The sequence below is a fragment of the Numida meleagris genome, chromosome 5 (assembly GCF_002078875.1).
Source record: "Numida meleagris isolate 19003 breed g44 Domestic line chromosome 5, NumMel1.0, whole genome shotgun sequence".
NCBI lineage: Eukaryota > Metazoa > Chordata > Aves > Galliformes > Numididae > Numida > Numida meleagris.
Window position 1 is genome coordinate 26,608,053 of NC_034413.1, and position 16,011 is coordinate 26,624,063.

Below are 16,011 nucleotides of genomic sequence, written 5' to 3' on the forward strand. Positions count from 1 at the left end.
ATGATGCTAAGCAAAGAGCTGGAGCAGGCAGAAGCAGGCATTAAACTGCACTTGTGTGAACTACCATAGCTCAAGCAGTAAATTATTTAAACATAACAGAAAGTCAGAAAATACATCCTTGTTGCTTAAGGCTTGCAGAAATGTTATGCAAAGGTAAGTCTCAGCAAATTTAAGCAACAAAAATGATTGAAAATTTAAATATATAAATATAACTGACATAATCCTATTAACTGAATGCTATAATAAAGCTACACATAGCTTATAAAACCGTAAACAATCACTTGGTATTTAGAATAAAGGACCAAAATAATCTAAATTCTATGTTCTGAACATTTCATTTTTACCTAACAATGCAAACTACTCTATTTACATTCATTTGAGAAATGACTAACGTTAACAATAAATGAAGTGCTTTCCTTACTTGTAACAAAAGCAGCTAAATAAGATGATCATGACAATTATGCAGACTGCCATAGAAATTAAGACTGCCATCCAGCGAATGCTCCCATCAAAAAGTCCATCTATTAAAAAAAAAAACAAAAAAAAGAAATTTCTGAAGAAGTTTATTAATAAAATATGAGGTGTACACATCGCTTATTTAGATTTTATCTTTTCATCTACTGAATACTTTAGAATTGCACAGTAACTACATAAACAGTGCCCCATAAAATGTGACAATTCCAGGGATCTTGCCAGGCTATACAGCTAAAGTTCTTTTAGGACTTTCAAACCACTGCATTTTCTTTTCCATATTAATGCTCTAAATATCCTGTGCGTGTATGCACATAAGCATGTGTAAGTGATGGAAACACAATAAAACTTCACTTCATAGCCTTACAGTAGACCTACAGAATAATTACCTTGAATTTCCTTCTGTCATCTTGTTATTTATAATACTGCTGATAAATTAAGCAGGTAATAAAGTTTCAGTACTGACAGATGACAAAACGTGACACTAATAATAAACGTAGTGCATCATATCTTTCAGATATTATGGCACCAGAATCAACTCACGTTTTGTAAAAATGTGTCCACAATAACATTGTTGGATTTTTTAAATTTATTTTTATTTGTAAGGGTTTTGGTCTGTCGTCACAGAATCTAGACATGAGAACAAACTATATCTCTTCAAATGAAGCTGCTGTCTGAAATCTAATCTGAAGAATCATTTGAAACACTCATGGAACTTAATGAATAAGAAATACAGTATCTTGGCTGTCATATGTTCTCAATAAAAGTTAGTTTTGTAGTAGGACTGGTTTACTTATAAAATAAGGAGATTAATTCATCCAGGGACCCTTATGTAAATTCTCAATTGACAACTGTCAAAACACTTGTTGCTGGCAAATTACTACAAAGAGCCTACTAGTCTCTGAGAACTTCCCATTGCTACTAAACGTTTCACAAATCTATACTGCTACCCTAATGGAAACACTTACTAGAGATGACAACACATAATAGAAATTCATTTAAATGGAAAAACAGTTAAGTAGAATTTAGGGTCCAAGGTTATACACGAGAGAGAATAAAGAATTTATACAAGTTTTAAGGTGTTTAGTATTCTTTAAAATTTACATGCTTTTGTAGTCTTAAAAATGGAGGTAAAAGTAGCTGGTTGACAGGAAAATAGGGAAGTGATGAATCCACTTCAAGAGTATGAGGTTCATCTATCTGTTAACACGAGGTGAATTTATTTAAAAAAAAATAACAAACTACACACAGAGCAATTGCAGTCCATATATTGACTGAATATTTTAAATGTAAAAAACAGATCATAAAAGCTATGGGGAACTACTGTATTACCATCATTAATCACCATCAAGTTGCGTAAACAAAAAGACCCTCGGCTGGGGTCTTTTTACTTATGTAAAAGGGCCTCAGTGATAGGACAAGGGGCAATGGGTGCAAGCTGGAACATAGGAGGTTCCACAGTTAGGGTAACAGAACACTGGAACAGGCTGCCCAGAGAGGTTGTGGGGTCTCCTTCTCTGGAGACACTCAAAACCTGCCTGGACACATTCCTGTGTGATCTAATCTAAGCGTTCCTGCTCCTGCAGGGGGATTGGACTAGATGATCTTATGAGGTCCCTTCCAATTCCTGACATTCTGTGATTCTGTGAAACAGGAAAACAGTCTGAATGATAGATTATTCCAAATTTGAAAAAAAATTACATTCATGAGCCTGCAATGTGCCCTGCCACAAAGAAGGCTACCTGTATCCTCATCTGCTTTAGGCAGAGCACTGCCGATAAGCCAAGGGAGATGACCCTTGCCCTCTGTTCAGCACTGGTCACATCTTGAGTACTGTACCGTGTCCAGTTTTGGGCTCCATGTCCACAAGAGAGACATCATGGACATAACAGAGAGAGTCCAGCAAAGGGCTACAAAGATGCTGAAGGGACTGGAGCACCTCTCCTGGGAATAAAGGCTGAGGGAGCTGGGATTGTTCAGCCTAGGGAACAGAGGCTCAGTGGAATCTTAACAATGTAAATAAACAGATCAGAAGATCACATGCAAATTGAGAACAGGCTAGAAATAAAAATACCGTGACTATGGAGAAACAAACTTAGCTTTGAAATGGCAGAAAACTAGAAGTGAAGTATGAAAAGTAGTAAAGAGCTTCAAATCAAAATGACCTAAGGAAAAAACACACTACTGCAATACCGTAATTACATTTGCCCCTTGTTTTTACCTGTTGATCAAGAAGTAGAGAACACACACAACATCAGCAGCAATGTGAACACTTAGGAGCTGTTTACCTGTACTATCAAGCGGTGGTAATGTTGGTTGTAAATCCTGATTGCAGAAGTCAGTCCGACAGCACTCAATTGTCCGACGTAGTTGTGCTTTTGGTGAATCCTGTTAAAGGAGAATTGAAAAAACATTCAGATTCTGAAATGACCAGCTAGGACAGGCACTGGAAATCCTACTGATACAACTCAGCAGAGACAAAAGTTAAGGCCATTTCAATTTAAGAACAAAAACAAACAAGGAAAAAAACAATAAAAAAAAGCCAACAGAAAACAGTTCAACTCCATCATCTAATGTATGAGACCCTTACAGTGGTAATGAGCACCATCTAATTTCTTTGGATGCATACATTGTACATGCGTATTTCTTCTTTTTCACATTAGCGCACAAAAGTTAACACTTGCAGTTTAACTGGCTATTTCATATACTGTAAAATTTTTAAGGTTGGTTAAAAGCAGTTAATATATATTAAATAAAAACAACTGCTTTAGAAATTTCAATTGCATTCTTCATAGCAGCACTATTTGCTTCAAAAACATTTTCAAAAAAATATATATGAGATGGAATAGCATGTAGCCTAATCTGAAGGTAAGACATTAATATAAATACAAGAACAATTTCAGGAGGTCATCATGATACCTCAGGTCTGATTTGCAGTAGCGTTAAACATTCACATCTGTAACTGAAGCCAACAGTGCTACGAAAATATTCCAAGATATTCTGAGTATTCAAAGCAGAGATAGCATTTTCACACACAAAAAAAATTAGAAAGCATAACACAGCTTGTGATTATATCTGTAAGCTTTGTTTAATGTAAAGAATGTGACAAAGGGAAAAGAAAAATTCAGTTCCTCAGCTAATGCTGTATCCTCTTCTTCTAACAAACGCCTGCTCCAGTAACCACATTTTCAGTTCCTATTCTATAACAGATAAACGAGTTCTAAAGGCAATGCTCTACTTCAATATACCAGTTCAAATCAAAAGCAAGTTATATGCAACTAATAATAAATAACCTCTGAAAAGGAAAGTTACATATCTAATAGAAAAACATACATATTTGCTAAATCACGTTCATCTAATTTTAAGGGAACTGTTGTAACCTGTGAATATAGTTGCTTAAGGTTAGCAGTCTCCTGTCAAATGAACTGGAGAGAACAAGAAGTTACAAATTCAGACAATCAAGAAATCCCAAACTATAACAAGCTCCTTGGATCAATTAGTTTTACAATGAAGTTGCTTCTTCAACTAAGGAAACAGCTGACAGAAGTAAAAGGTTGTTGTCCTCTGTTCATTTTGTCACTGAATTGCAGCTATTTCCAGAGAGCTCTAAAAAGCCTGGACTTTACTCAAATCTTTGCTCAAAAACAATCAAGAATCCCGTTCTCTTCAGTGGAACGGGAACATGTAAAACTTTGTGACTACAGTCAAACTACAGAGATTTAAACTACTTATGCAGTTTCCCTAAATAATCTCCATGGATATTTGCAATTTTAAAAGTATTTCCTTTTTACCTTACACTGGAAGTCTGAACCTTCATACTTCATGCAGCCAGAAGCAAGTGTTGGTTCCCCATGTTCATCTTCCTCAATGATAGCAAAGCAATGCCCATTAGTTCTAGAATAAACAGATCAGGTGTGTTTTACCAACCTGTTTGCTGTTTGATATGCAGCATTAGATGACTATGAACTCATTAAGAATTGCAGTTTCTAAAAAAAAAATAATAATCTGTAACAGTGGTTTGAGATCACCCTTCCTTCTTCCCCTCTCCCAGTATTTTCAAATAAAATACTGTAAGGATATTTCCTCCTAAATTTCTGCCTTTATACTCCAATTTCCCCCAACTATTTATTGATTTTTTTAAACCAGTCACACAGACAGTTGTTCAGAAACAACTGAGGATTGTGGATGTGCAAAGATAAGACCAAACAGGCTCACTGATTTACAAATTTACATGTTATAGAAAACAACAAAACCCCCAAATTCCCTTGTGTCTGTTCTTGAAGCTACAATGATAAACTATGGAAAGAAAGTCCTAGTATGTGAAAATTGGCTGCTTTAGGACCAACACCTACTACCACCCTCAATAAAAGAAAACTGTCAAAAAGTAAACAACATACAAACAGCATCCAAAAGTAACTCTGAGCAGAACACCCACAGCCACTTTCTGAAAAAGACTGTTCAAATTAATGTAAAGAAACTAATAGTATTATTTCAGAATAATCATTGATATTGCCATTAGTCACTTTAGACAGAAAAAAAATAATGAAGGTCTATACTGATTTTATACAGTAGAGGGCGATAAAAAGCAGTAAGGGAATTTAAAGACAAAAGACCTGAGTGATCTATGAAAATTTTCTAGGTGCAGAGCTACATTTGTAAAGTACTATGCAAATTTATGTTTCAAAACACACTATCAAGGTTGGATCCATAAAAGCTACTTTTTATGCCAAGCAACAGCATTACAGGCTCTTAATATTATGTTTTAAAGTAAATAGTCAAATTACATTAGAAAGAGTAATACTTTCTATTATCTACAGTTAGATCAGTTCTTAAGGAAGAGTTTCCATGTTTCCTTAAACATGGAAAGGTGAATGAAAAAAAAAAGACAAGTAGTAAGAGACATTTCAAGACATAAAAGTAAAAACATCTTAAGGGGGCATACAATAGCAGAACAACTCTTGTAAGATACCTGTGCCTATCCAAGTCAAAGCTACCCAGCTGTACCTATGCTCAGAGACTTTTTTAAGCCCGTCTTCCCCTCACTCATCTCTACACCTAAAACATAACATGAAAAATACTTAGTAAATGGACATTTAACGCAAACACTTTTTTGACTACTATGTGAAGAAATATTAGACTATAAACAGGCATGTAGTCAAATCAGAAGGTTTAGATTTTGGTTATTTAATATTCACCCAGTCATAAAACGCTACAGGTCACTTAAAACCTCAGTCCTTCAAAGCAGTTGCTGGGGCAAAATGACTTGTTGCAAACGGTTCTAGTGAAAGCAGTATTGTTTATATATAGATGACTGTGGATTTCAACTCTCAGCTTTTCACAGTACCACTGAGTTTCTAATCAGTTATAATCAAATCACCTGACAGAGCCTAATTCAGCACAACAGAGATACTTTGTGCTCTCATGAGCAAAAAGCCTCCTCAAAGAGCCCATTCTGTTCTGCGTGCAATACTTACATGCATGTGTTATTAATAGCGTCATCTGGACAATGTCCTGAGCAGTAGCACTTAAGAAATGGTAAGGTGTCTTCTGGAGCGAGTGTTACACCATTTCCTTGTTTCTTTTGGTCAGGATTTGTCTTCATTCCTGTGCCATGGAGCATGCTGTCTAGATTTTGTCCTGGACATTTAAACAACAAAAATAAAAGAATATGTATTTCTGCATCTCTGAGAACTGGCTAGGAATTTCAGAGAAAAATTTACGACACAGAAGCCTTTTATCATCAAATAACTGAATTATACAAGATACTAGAACTTCCCTGAGAGTATGGCAGAACTTTGACTTAAAAGTTTAGAGATATCTAGCTCATATTTTGTTTCTTAGTAGCCATAATCAGTATAAACAGAAAGGATATTTTTCCTTTTTGAGGTGAGGCAGAAAATCAGCGATGCAAAGCTGGTAAGAATTTTCTGAAGAAAGCCTTTCTCATTCCTGTGCTCAGAAAGCCAAGAGGCTGGCTTCTGGGTAACCACAACACCATAATTTTAAGCATGACCAAATGTACTTAATATGCAATTTTGTAATTCTCTGCACTGAAGTCATTTTTTATGGATTCATGGTCTCATAGAAGAGCACTAATAACTCCAGAATCTCTTGGGTTTTTTTGATCTCTGCATGCATTAGTACTTCAAAACAGAGCTAAGGTAAATCTTGTTTGCAAATTAAATTTCCATAAATGACATGAACATTCTCACAAATGAGCTTTCAGAGAACAAAAATAGGGCTAAATAATGTTCCCAAATAGCCTTCAATTTCTCAGCATTAGTAGACTTGAGCATCATTTATTCTACTTCATATTATTAAAGTGCTTTTCTGAATGTTGGAGTTCATAAGAAAAATACCATCCATCTTCTGAGGGAAGAACATCCATAAAAATAATCTGGAACATGAACTGCCTCATTTGGAATATACTTTGTGACCACTATGAGAGATGATTTTCATCCGTTTCCTTCAGCTCTATTGCATGTAATGTCACCAAAAGCTTTTTCTATGCATTACCCAACAGTATTCTTGGTATTTTAAGTCCTCAGAGAGTGAGCCAAATAAAGTCGGGAGAAGTTTGAACAGACTCACCTGCACTGACCAAATTTACAGCCAATCTCTGTGAGATGCTTACTGTGCAATAGAAAAGAGCAGCCAGTTCGGACTGATGGAAGCTTTTAACAATTCAGTTACAATTCAATAAGTGCAAGTACCTCAATACCTCTCAAAAAGATCTGTCACAATGAAAACTTTCAATTTATCTAGGAATAAAAAGTATTTTGGAGGAAGCTCACGGTTCCATAACAGATTCTTGTGGCTTCTTGTCAAACTCAAAGACCACTAGCTGTAGAGTAATGAAGATGTTACTCTAATGTTGCACCATGTCTGACAGAAGCGCAGAAAAGATTGATAAAACTTGCGCAGCTATCACTTTCTGTATGATTCTGTTCTAACATCCATTGTCAATCAGCCACATGCATGAATAAATATTTGTGAAATTTGACTTTAAAGAAACAAAAAACCCCACAAGGCAAACAAACTTATAGATTTCCTTTTCTAAATACAGTAGGGAGTGCAGTCCCAATTCAGCTATTTCACTGTAAGTCAGGACATCGCATCTTCTTCAGATACAATTAAGAGTATGTCCTTATTTTACCTAAAAACTCAAATCACTTAGCCATGTTTTATTTGAAACAGTTTTCAACAGTACTTTAGTAATATCCAATGCACATCACGTTTACCTGTGCAACACGTATTTCAGATTTAATCAAAAGGAATTTTGCACTTCTCAAGTGCCCACTCATCCACATCTGTCCTTTTTCTCTTTCTACAGTTTTCATCCCAGCAAAAACCAAAAGTTCATTTTAATACTGTGTTGCAGATGTTACACAACATTGTTTTCACTTTTGAGAAATCCTGGCCTGTTCAGAGAAATGGTAATTCTACTTACTATTTACTTAAAGGAAAAGCCAATGCATACATACAAATATTATTTTTCCTTCTTATTTTGTTGAACTACCAAGATATATATCCTTAATTCAGGAACTAAATAGTTAATATTGTAAAAGCCCCTTTATCTTCAGGGAAATTCCACATGTTCGAAGGCTGAATACTTTATGATCTACATTTCAGAGACACCCATCCATCTTCCTACTCTGAACATTCAATGTATTTTTTCAATTTGTTAGAAGATGTCAAGGAACCCTTAGCAATGTAGGGCTACTCCCAGCTCTACGAGAAAGAGCAAAATATGAAACCACAATTTGTAATAGGTTCAGGCTAACATAATTCATATAATTCCCCAGAACTTTTTGACAGAAATATCTATAAATTACCGAAGGACAGTTTTCATTTTCCCTGCCAGTGCGAAGGTGCCATCTAAATTTTAAGCTCAGTCTGGCATTTTTCATGTGGTATTATTTTTCCTAAACTAACACTACAGCATGACTAATGTATACCAGTCTTTTACAGTTAAAAAAGATGAAATACATTTTTCCTCTTGCTATACAATTCATCCTAAAGAATTAAGATTTGTGAAAAAAGGGAAACATCACTCCCATTTACAAGAAAGGGAGGAAGGAGAACTCGGGGAACTACAGGCCCATGAGCCTCACTTCTGTGCTTGGGAAGATCATGGAACAGATCCTCCTGGAAGACATGTTAAGGCACGTGAGCGATGAGGAGGTGATCTGAGACAGCCAGCATGGCTGCACCACGGGAAGGCTGTGCTTGACCAATCTAGTGGCATTCTATGATGGAGTGACGGCCATAGGTGGACAAAGGGAAGGCAACTGATGCCAACTACCTGTCATCTGCCTAGACTTCTACAAGGCCTTTGACATGGTCTCCCCACAACATCCTTATCTCTAAACTGGAGAGAGATGGATTTGAAGGGTGGACTATTCGGTGGATAAGGAATTGGTTGGAAAGTTGCAGCCAGAGCCAAATGTCAGTACTGGTGAGCTGAAACATTCTCACACAACCACAGAAAAGCTGATGAAATTTCAAGCCCACAGTATAGCATTTGCTGCATACCATCACCACATTGCCTCGTACGTACTGAGTTTATTTCAACCAAAATTATGCTTGCAGTTTCGTATTCAATTATATCGTCTCTACCTCCACAAATCAAGCTGTAATGCTAGAACTAGCAGCCTACAGCACTCAGAGAATCACAGAATGGTTTGGGTTCAAAGGGACCTTTAAAATCATCTAGTTCCAGCTTCCCTGCTACGGGCAGGGACGCCTCCCTCTAGACCAGGTTGCTCAAAGCCCCATCCAGCCGGGTCTTGAATGCTTCCAGGGAGGGAGCAACCACAACCTCTCTGGGCAACCTGTTCCAATGTCTCACCACCCTCACAGTAAAGAATTCCTTCCTGATATCTAGTCTAAATCTACCCTCTTCCAGTTTAAAACCATTTCCCCTCATCCTGTCACTACCTGCCCTTATAAAAAGTCCTGCCCCATCTTTTCTATAGACCCCCTTCAAGTACTGGAAGACTGCTGTAAGGTCTCTTGGGAGTTTTCTCTTCTCCAGGCCAAAAAGCACCAGCTCTCTCAGCCTGTCCTTGTAGGGGAGGTACTCCAGCCCTCTGATCATCTTTGTGGCCCTACTCTGGACCTGCTCCAACAACTCCATGTCCTTCTTGTGTTAGGGGTTCCAGAACTGGATGCAGTACTCCAGGTGGGGCCTCATAAGAACAGAGTAGAGGGGCAGAATCACCTCCCTTGACCCGCTGGACACACTTCTCTCGATGCAGCCCAGGATACAGTTGGCCTTCTGGGCTGCAAGCACACACTGCTGGCTCATGTTGAATTTTTCATCAACTGACACTCCCAAATCCTTCTCCTCAGGGCTGCTCTCAAGCCATTCTCTGCCCAACCTGCATCTGTGCTTGAGACTGCCCTGACCCAGAAGCAAGACCTTGCACTTGGCCTTGTTGAACTTCATGAGGTTGGCATGGGCCCACCTCTCAAGCTTGTCCAGGAGGTCCCTCTGGATGGCATCCCTTCCCTCTAGCGTGTCAACTGCATCACTCAGCTTGGTGTCATCTGCAAAACTGCTGAAGGTGCACTCAATCCCACTGTCCATGTCCCCTACAAAGATGTTAAATAACACTAGTCTCAACACTGATCCCTGAGGAATGCCACACGTCACTGGTCTCTACTTGGACATTGAGCCATTGACCACAACTCTCTGCGAGCGACCATCCAACCAATTCTCTATCCAGTGAGCGGTCCATCCATCAAATCCATTTTTCTCCAATTTGGTGACCAGAATGTCATGTGGGACAGTGTCAAATACTTTGTACAAGTCCAAGTAGTCCACTTGAGTTGTTCAGCAGTTCTCTGTCGAATTCATAATGGTATCGCTTTCCTCTGACTTATACTGACATTATACATAAGAACATTTTTATTCCAAAATAAATTATCCTCGAAAGGGATTTATCCTCACAGAACTACAGTACACTAAATATTTCTTATGTTAGATAGGTCTTCCTTACAAAAAAAGAGATACTTTGAAATTCATATGCAGCAATTTTAGATTACTTTTTCTTGCTGCTGAACACAAACACTGCAAATCATCCACCACAATCAGGGCCTGTCACCATTCTGCCAAAGAGACGTTTTCAAGATTTAACATGTACTGTACACAAACCTTGGTAAAGATTGAACAAAATAGCAGTGCTTTCCGTTAAAAACACAGTAACACAGAAAATCAGTGTTATGGGTACAAATAAAGTATCCTAAACACTTCTATGAGCTCTGCATTCTGACATTTCACCATATAAGTCTCTATAGTGTTGCCTTTTTAAAAAAAATAAATATATCAAGCCTGTAATCTGTGAAGGCCAGGCATGTCATAGGTAGCTCCACCTAGCAGAACTGGTTCCTTAAAAAAAAAAAAAAAAAACCGACAACAAAACAAAACAAATAAAAACAACAACAACAACAACAAAATCACAGCAAGTTCCCAGACTACTTGTTTAAAAACTTTCACTGCCACCCTCTAGGCCTCCTCAGGAGCTATACCACAGAGTTTAACATAGCGGTGCCCCAACTAGCAGTACCCAGCCTCTGGTCCCACTTCCCTTCACCAGAAGAGTCACTTCTGAAGAATACCCTCTGTTCTTGTATATTAAATACAAGAGACAAAGAAAAGAGGATTTTACTTCTGCTTTACTTTAAAAAAAATAAGAAAACCCAACTCACTACATTATAGCTTACATTAAGTGTGCTTTTCAAGAATAAAGTTAATCTCAAATTTAGTTTAAGTACGATACAGATATATATATATCTAACCTCTTCATAATCCATTCAAGTAACTTAATCAGAAAAAATAGTTGACAATAATTAACAAGTTTCAATTAACAATAATTTAACAAGTTTGCTGCCAACATTTTAAAGATATATGGAGCCTTGACTTGGGAAGAACAGGTAAACAGAAATACAATGTTCCTAAACAATAAATCATTCTCTGAAAAATTAAGTTCCTTCTGCAGATTTTAGAATATATATATATTCTTTTCAGATTAGTTACTGAACATAAACACAAAACATGAAATTCAGAAGGTGCATAAAAGTTAAATAAACTATTTTCTATACAACAATTTTCAATCACAGAATGGCTTAGACTGGAAGGGACCTTAAAGATCACATAGTTTCAACAACCCTGCCATGGGCAGCTGTCACCCACCATATAACGCTGCCCAGGGGCCCCATCCAGCCTGGCTTTGAACACCTCCAGAGATGGGACGTCCACAGTTTTTCCAGGAAATCTGTTCCAGTACCTCACCACCCTCAGAGTAAAAAAATTCTGCCTAACATCTAACTTCAATCTCTCCTCTCAATTCCCCCTTGCCTTATCACTATCAGACCGTGTAAAAAGTCAGTCCCCCTCCTGCTCCCCGCAGGTACCGGAAGGCTGCAATGAGGTCTCCCTGGAGACTTCTCCAAGCTAACTGAGCCCAAATTCCTCAACCTTTCTTCATAAGAGAGGTGCTCCAGCCTTCTGAGCATCTTTTGTGGTCTTCCTCCGGTCCCACTCCAACAGCTCCATGTCTTTTCTGTGTTGGGGGCCTCAGGCCTGGACACAGTACTTCTGATGGGGCCTCACAAGGGCAGAGCAGAGGGGGACAATTCCCTCCCTCTCCCTTCTGGCCACATCTCCTTTGATGCAGCCCAGGATGCAGTTGGCCTTCCGGGCTGCAAGTGCACACTGCTGGATCATGCTCAGCTTTTTGTCCACCAGGATCCCCAAGTTCTTCTCAGCAGGGTTGCTCTCGATGAGTTCTTCTCCCACCCTGTGCTCATCTGAGACTGCTCCGACCCAAGTGCAACACCTTGCACTTGGTCTTGTTAAACCTTATTAGATTCTCACGTCTCCGCTTTCTGAGCTTATCCAGGTCCCTCTGGATGGCCTCCCCTCATTCTATTGTGTCAACTGTACTGCTCAGCTTGGTGTCATCAGCTAACTTGCTGAGGGTGCACTCAATATGACTGTTCTAGGTAGTTGATAAAGATATTAAAGAGCATCACACCCAAGACAGACCCCTAGGGGACACCACTCTTGACCAGCCTCCACCTGGACATAGATCTGTTGACCATACAAATAAAAGAAAGCATGATACTGAAAAAAAAACATCAAGAGATTTATTTTCTGTTTGCTAATGGACGATACCAACTTTAAGTCTTAATATTTAGTATTAATACTAAGGAAGGTTTTAAAACTTAAGTTTCAATAAGCTTTTCTTCATACATATTGGATGCAATTTTTTTTCGTTAACTAATCTAAAAGATCTAACATACTGGTATTCTGCAGTATGTCTGAAGAACGTACAAAAACACAATGAATCATGTATCTAATATTACATCATAATGTCAGTTTATATCAAAGTTTAAAATTTAGGAGAACATGTTTAATTATACTTGAAGCTACTTAAACAGTCCATTACATACTTTGATTAGTTCTGCTCATCAGGGTATTGTACGAAACAAGGAATGCTACTCTGAAGTAAAACTGGTTCTGTGAACTGAAAACTTCACTAGCTGTAAGGCAAATACCTATTTACTACAGTTCTTAATTGCAGTTGAAGGTGATGAATTCTTGCATTAGATGAGCAAAAGTAAGTAGCTGTCTATGTAAAGCAGTAGTGAATGCGGAGTAAATTACATCTATGATGACATTGTAAAGACCTTCCACTGAGACTTTCAATGAAAAAAGAAATACAGAAATGATTTGTGCTTTTTTTTAATAATAAATAAAGGCTATTACATTTAGTCATCTGCTATTCAGATCCATTTCTGATCATTTCTCAATGAGTGCAGTGTCCCATAAGCTAAAAAGAGGATGCAGTCCTCTTTCCTGAGATAATACTTGGTAACTATCAGCCTATTTTTTCCACATTGCCCTAAACAAGATTACTCCAAGAATCCAACAAGTGCAGTGATGACTGGTTCTTTTCTGTTGTTGTTGTTTTCTTACTCCCCCCCAACATGTTTGAAGACAAGCCCTTAGGCAATTTGCATCAAAGAAGCAACATTTCAGCTAGCTCAATTTGCCCAGGGCTTTCAGAACTTGCTCCATATTGATATGAAAGTCAGATATCCTTAAGAGTAATTCCTTCTTCAGAAGGAGATTTTTTTTTTAAATACAGAGTATTTCAACATAATTAAGTGAAATTTATTATTATAATATACATTAGAAGGAATTCATTGAAGCATTGTTATCAGAACCAATGTAGTTGAATTTTAAGTCACTTAAAGATCTCTATCTTATTTCTATTTGTAACTAGGGAGATATGTAAGAGAAATTTGTTCTTCCAGTTACTATTGCTTTTGAGTAAAATGCTGATGGAAAAAGCTCTACTACAAATTTCTATATCTGAGAATAATCTAGAGTGGAAGAGACCTTTAAGAAGTCCCTGGTACCACCTGGTCAAAGCTGGTCCAACTTGGAAGTTAGACTTAATTGCTCAAATTCATTCCAATCAAGGTTTGGACACCTCTAAGAACAGGTAAGGCACAACTTCTTAGACAGCTTGTTCTATGCTTGACTGCATTCATCACAATTTTTTTTTTCCTGATTTCTCACCAAAATTTCCCTTATTGTGATTGCTAGCAGGAACAAATCTAATTATCTTAGAGTTATTTGTAAATACATGTGAATCTGTACTCTAAACTTCAGCTACACCCAACCTAGGCTATTTCTGTCTAAACAGATTGAATTATTTCTTGCTAATTAAAAAGCTTCACATTCACAACAGGATGAGGGACTGCTATTAAGGATTTCCCTCTCCCAGATTAACTCAGACGTGAGAATCCTAGATTTATGACTGTCTTATTGCCTTCAGCCTTGAAATATTTGCTACAATTGCAAAGCTTCAAATCAAGCCCCTTGCCCCTCCTCAGCCCCGAAGTGTGTGCTTGCACAAGAAGAACTTTAGCCTTAAATACTTTTGACAAAGTTTTGCACATATCCAGAGAGAGGACATTTGTTCCACAAAACTTTAGCTGTGAACAAATGAGTGGAATGATACTGCAATAAGCTGACAGAAAATTCACCTTGCACAGAAGCATTCATCATTATTTTAAGCCATAGTGTAGCTGACCAGCTCCTCCCCAGTAAATTCAAGGAAAATACTTCTTATGTCACGGCCTTGCCCAGCTGCCCCTTGCCACAACAAAACTGCAATCAGCACAGGTAGCATAGTACATTTCCACTGTTCATTTGAAATATCACACATATTTATTGCTTGGAAAAGCCAGGTGATCTGTATAAGCACTTCCCTCCATGCAGGTTAGCAGCTAAGGCAGTTCCCCGATAAAAATTATTAAAATGGATCCACTGATACCATCATAACTAACAAGAGTGGGACTCTCATCCACCCATCAGAACAACATACAGCCAATTTATTTTTCCCCTCCTAACTAGTTATAGTCTTAATAGTTACTATAATATTAAAATTTATAATCTGTAAAGTTACGAGATTAATTCTTCAATTCTGTATAAAGTCACAACAAGAAGACAGGCACGTTGGTTGGTTCCCAGTGATTTTCTTTTTAATTTAATCTGAGAGAGGAGTAGAAGTCCTAGTGATAACTGTATTTCCAGAAGTTTTTGATAATTCATGACCAGATAGACAATAGACTCACCAATACTTCCACTAACTGAAAACCAGGATATTATGAATATGTGAATATGAATAGGTGTAGCCTCACCTCATTCAATTGAGTGAGCACAAATGGTTCATTTAGTTAATGCTGAACTGTCTTGGCTGCTGAGAGTGTTAAAAATATGGAGAATTCCATACTGCAGTTTCTTTAGTGGGCCAAGTTTGAAGGGTTCAGATACACTTAGAGGAAACCGAAATTCAAGAGTTCACAACACAGAATTTCTTCAATTTTACTGCTTGTGTAAGTTTCTCGACAGTATACCTGTGCTGGCATCTGCTCTATTCAAGCATTTGCTGAACTATACTCCATAACCTAACCTCCCACGTGACCACTATAATGTTACCTTTTTTTTTTTTTTTTAAGTAAGTGTTCGGCATGTCAGGCAGACATACCACCTGCCTGCAAAAGAACGGTCCTTGGTGTTTGCATAGAGTTCACAGAAAAACATAAAACAAAACAATGACAATGGAATGCATACATTCCTCAGCTACAGATGAAAAACAAAGCCTTTTTTCAGCTAGTATATAATTACCTTGAACATGGAGAATGATAAGCAGATAGGCTCCAAGCAATTGCTCACAAACTCTCAGTCGAGTCATTGTTCACTTTTAATCCTTCCTGTGCAAGGCAAGTGGCCCTTCTGCTTGACAAACGTTAAGCTCAGTCTGGTTGATAAAGCCTAATACAAGACTGCAAGGATGATTTCGTAACTTTTCCAACTTCGTTTCCTGAAAGATACAGTAAAATAGTGTTAAGTTACTACTTGCATTTCTGAAAAATGGAAAAAAAATTTCAAGATTCTCCATCATATGGAACCTAACTAGGCTGCAACTAAACAAAATTAAAAAGGCGTATGTTTATTAA

At 37.6% G+C, this 16,011-nt stretch overlaps 1 protein-coding gene across 4 annotated transcripts in view; it reads right to left on the reverse strand.

Moving 5' to 3' along the window:
• BMPR1A (bone morphogenetic protein receptor type 1A) overlaps positions 1-16,011 on the reverse strand; it is an 83,649-nt gene that overhangs the window by 9,560 nt on the left and 58,078 nt on the right. For all 4 annotated transcript variants that reach the window (XM_021399658.1, XM_021399656.1, XM_021399657.1 and 1 more), the window contains 5 exons: positions 15,680-15,875; positions 5,946-6,108; positions 4,263-4,365; positions 2,760-2,859; positions 422-521 (listed from right to left, as the gene is read on the reverse strand). In XM_021399658.1, coding sequence (XP_021255333.1) covers positions 422-521; positions 2,760-2,859; positions 4,263-4,365; positions 5,946-6,108; positions 15,680-15,746 — 533 coding nt within the window. In that variant the 5' untranslated portion in view covers positions 15,747-15,875. The remainder of the gene's footprint in view (positions 1-421; positions 522-2,759; positions 2,860-4,262; positions 4,366-5,945; positions 6,109-15,679; positions 15,876-16,011) is intronic.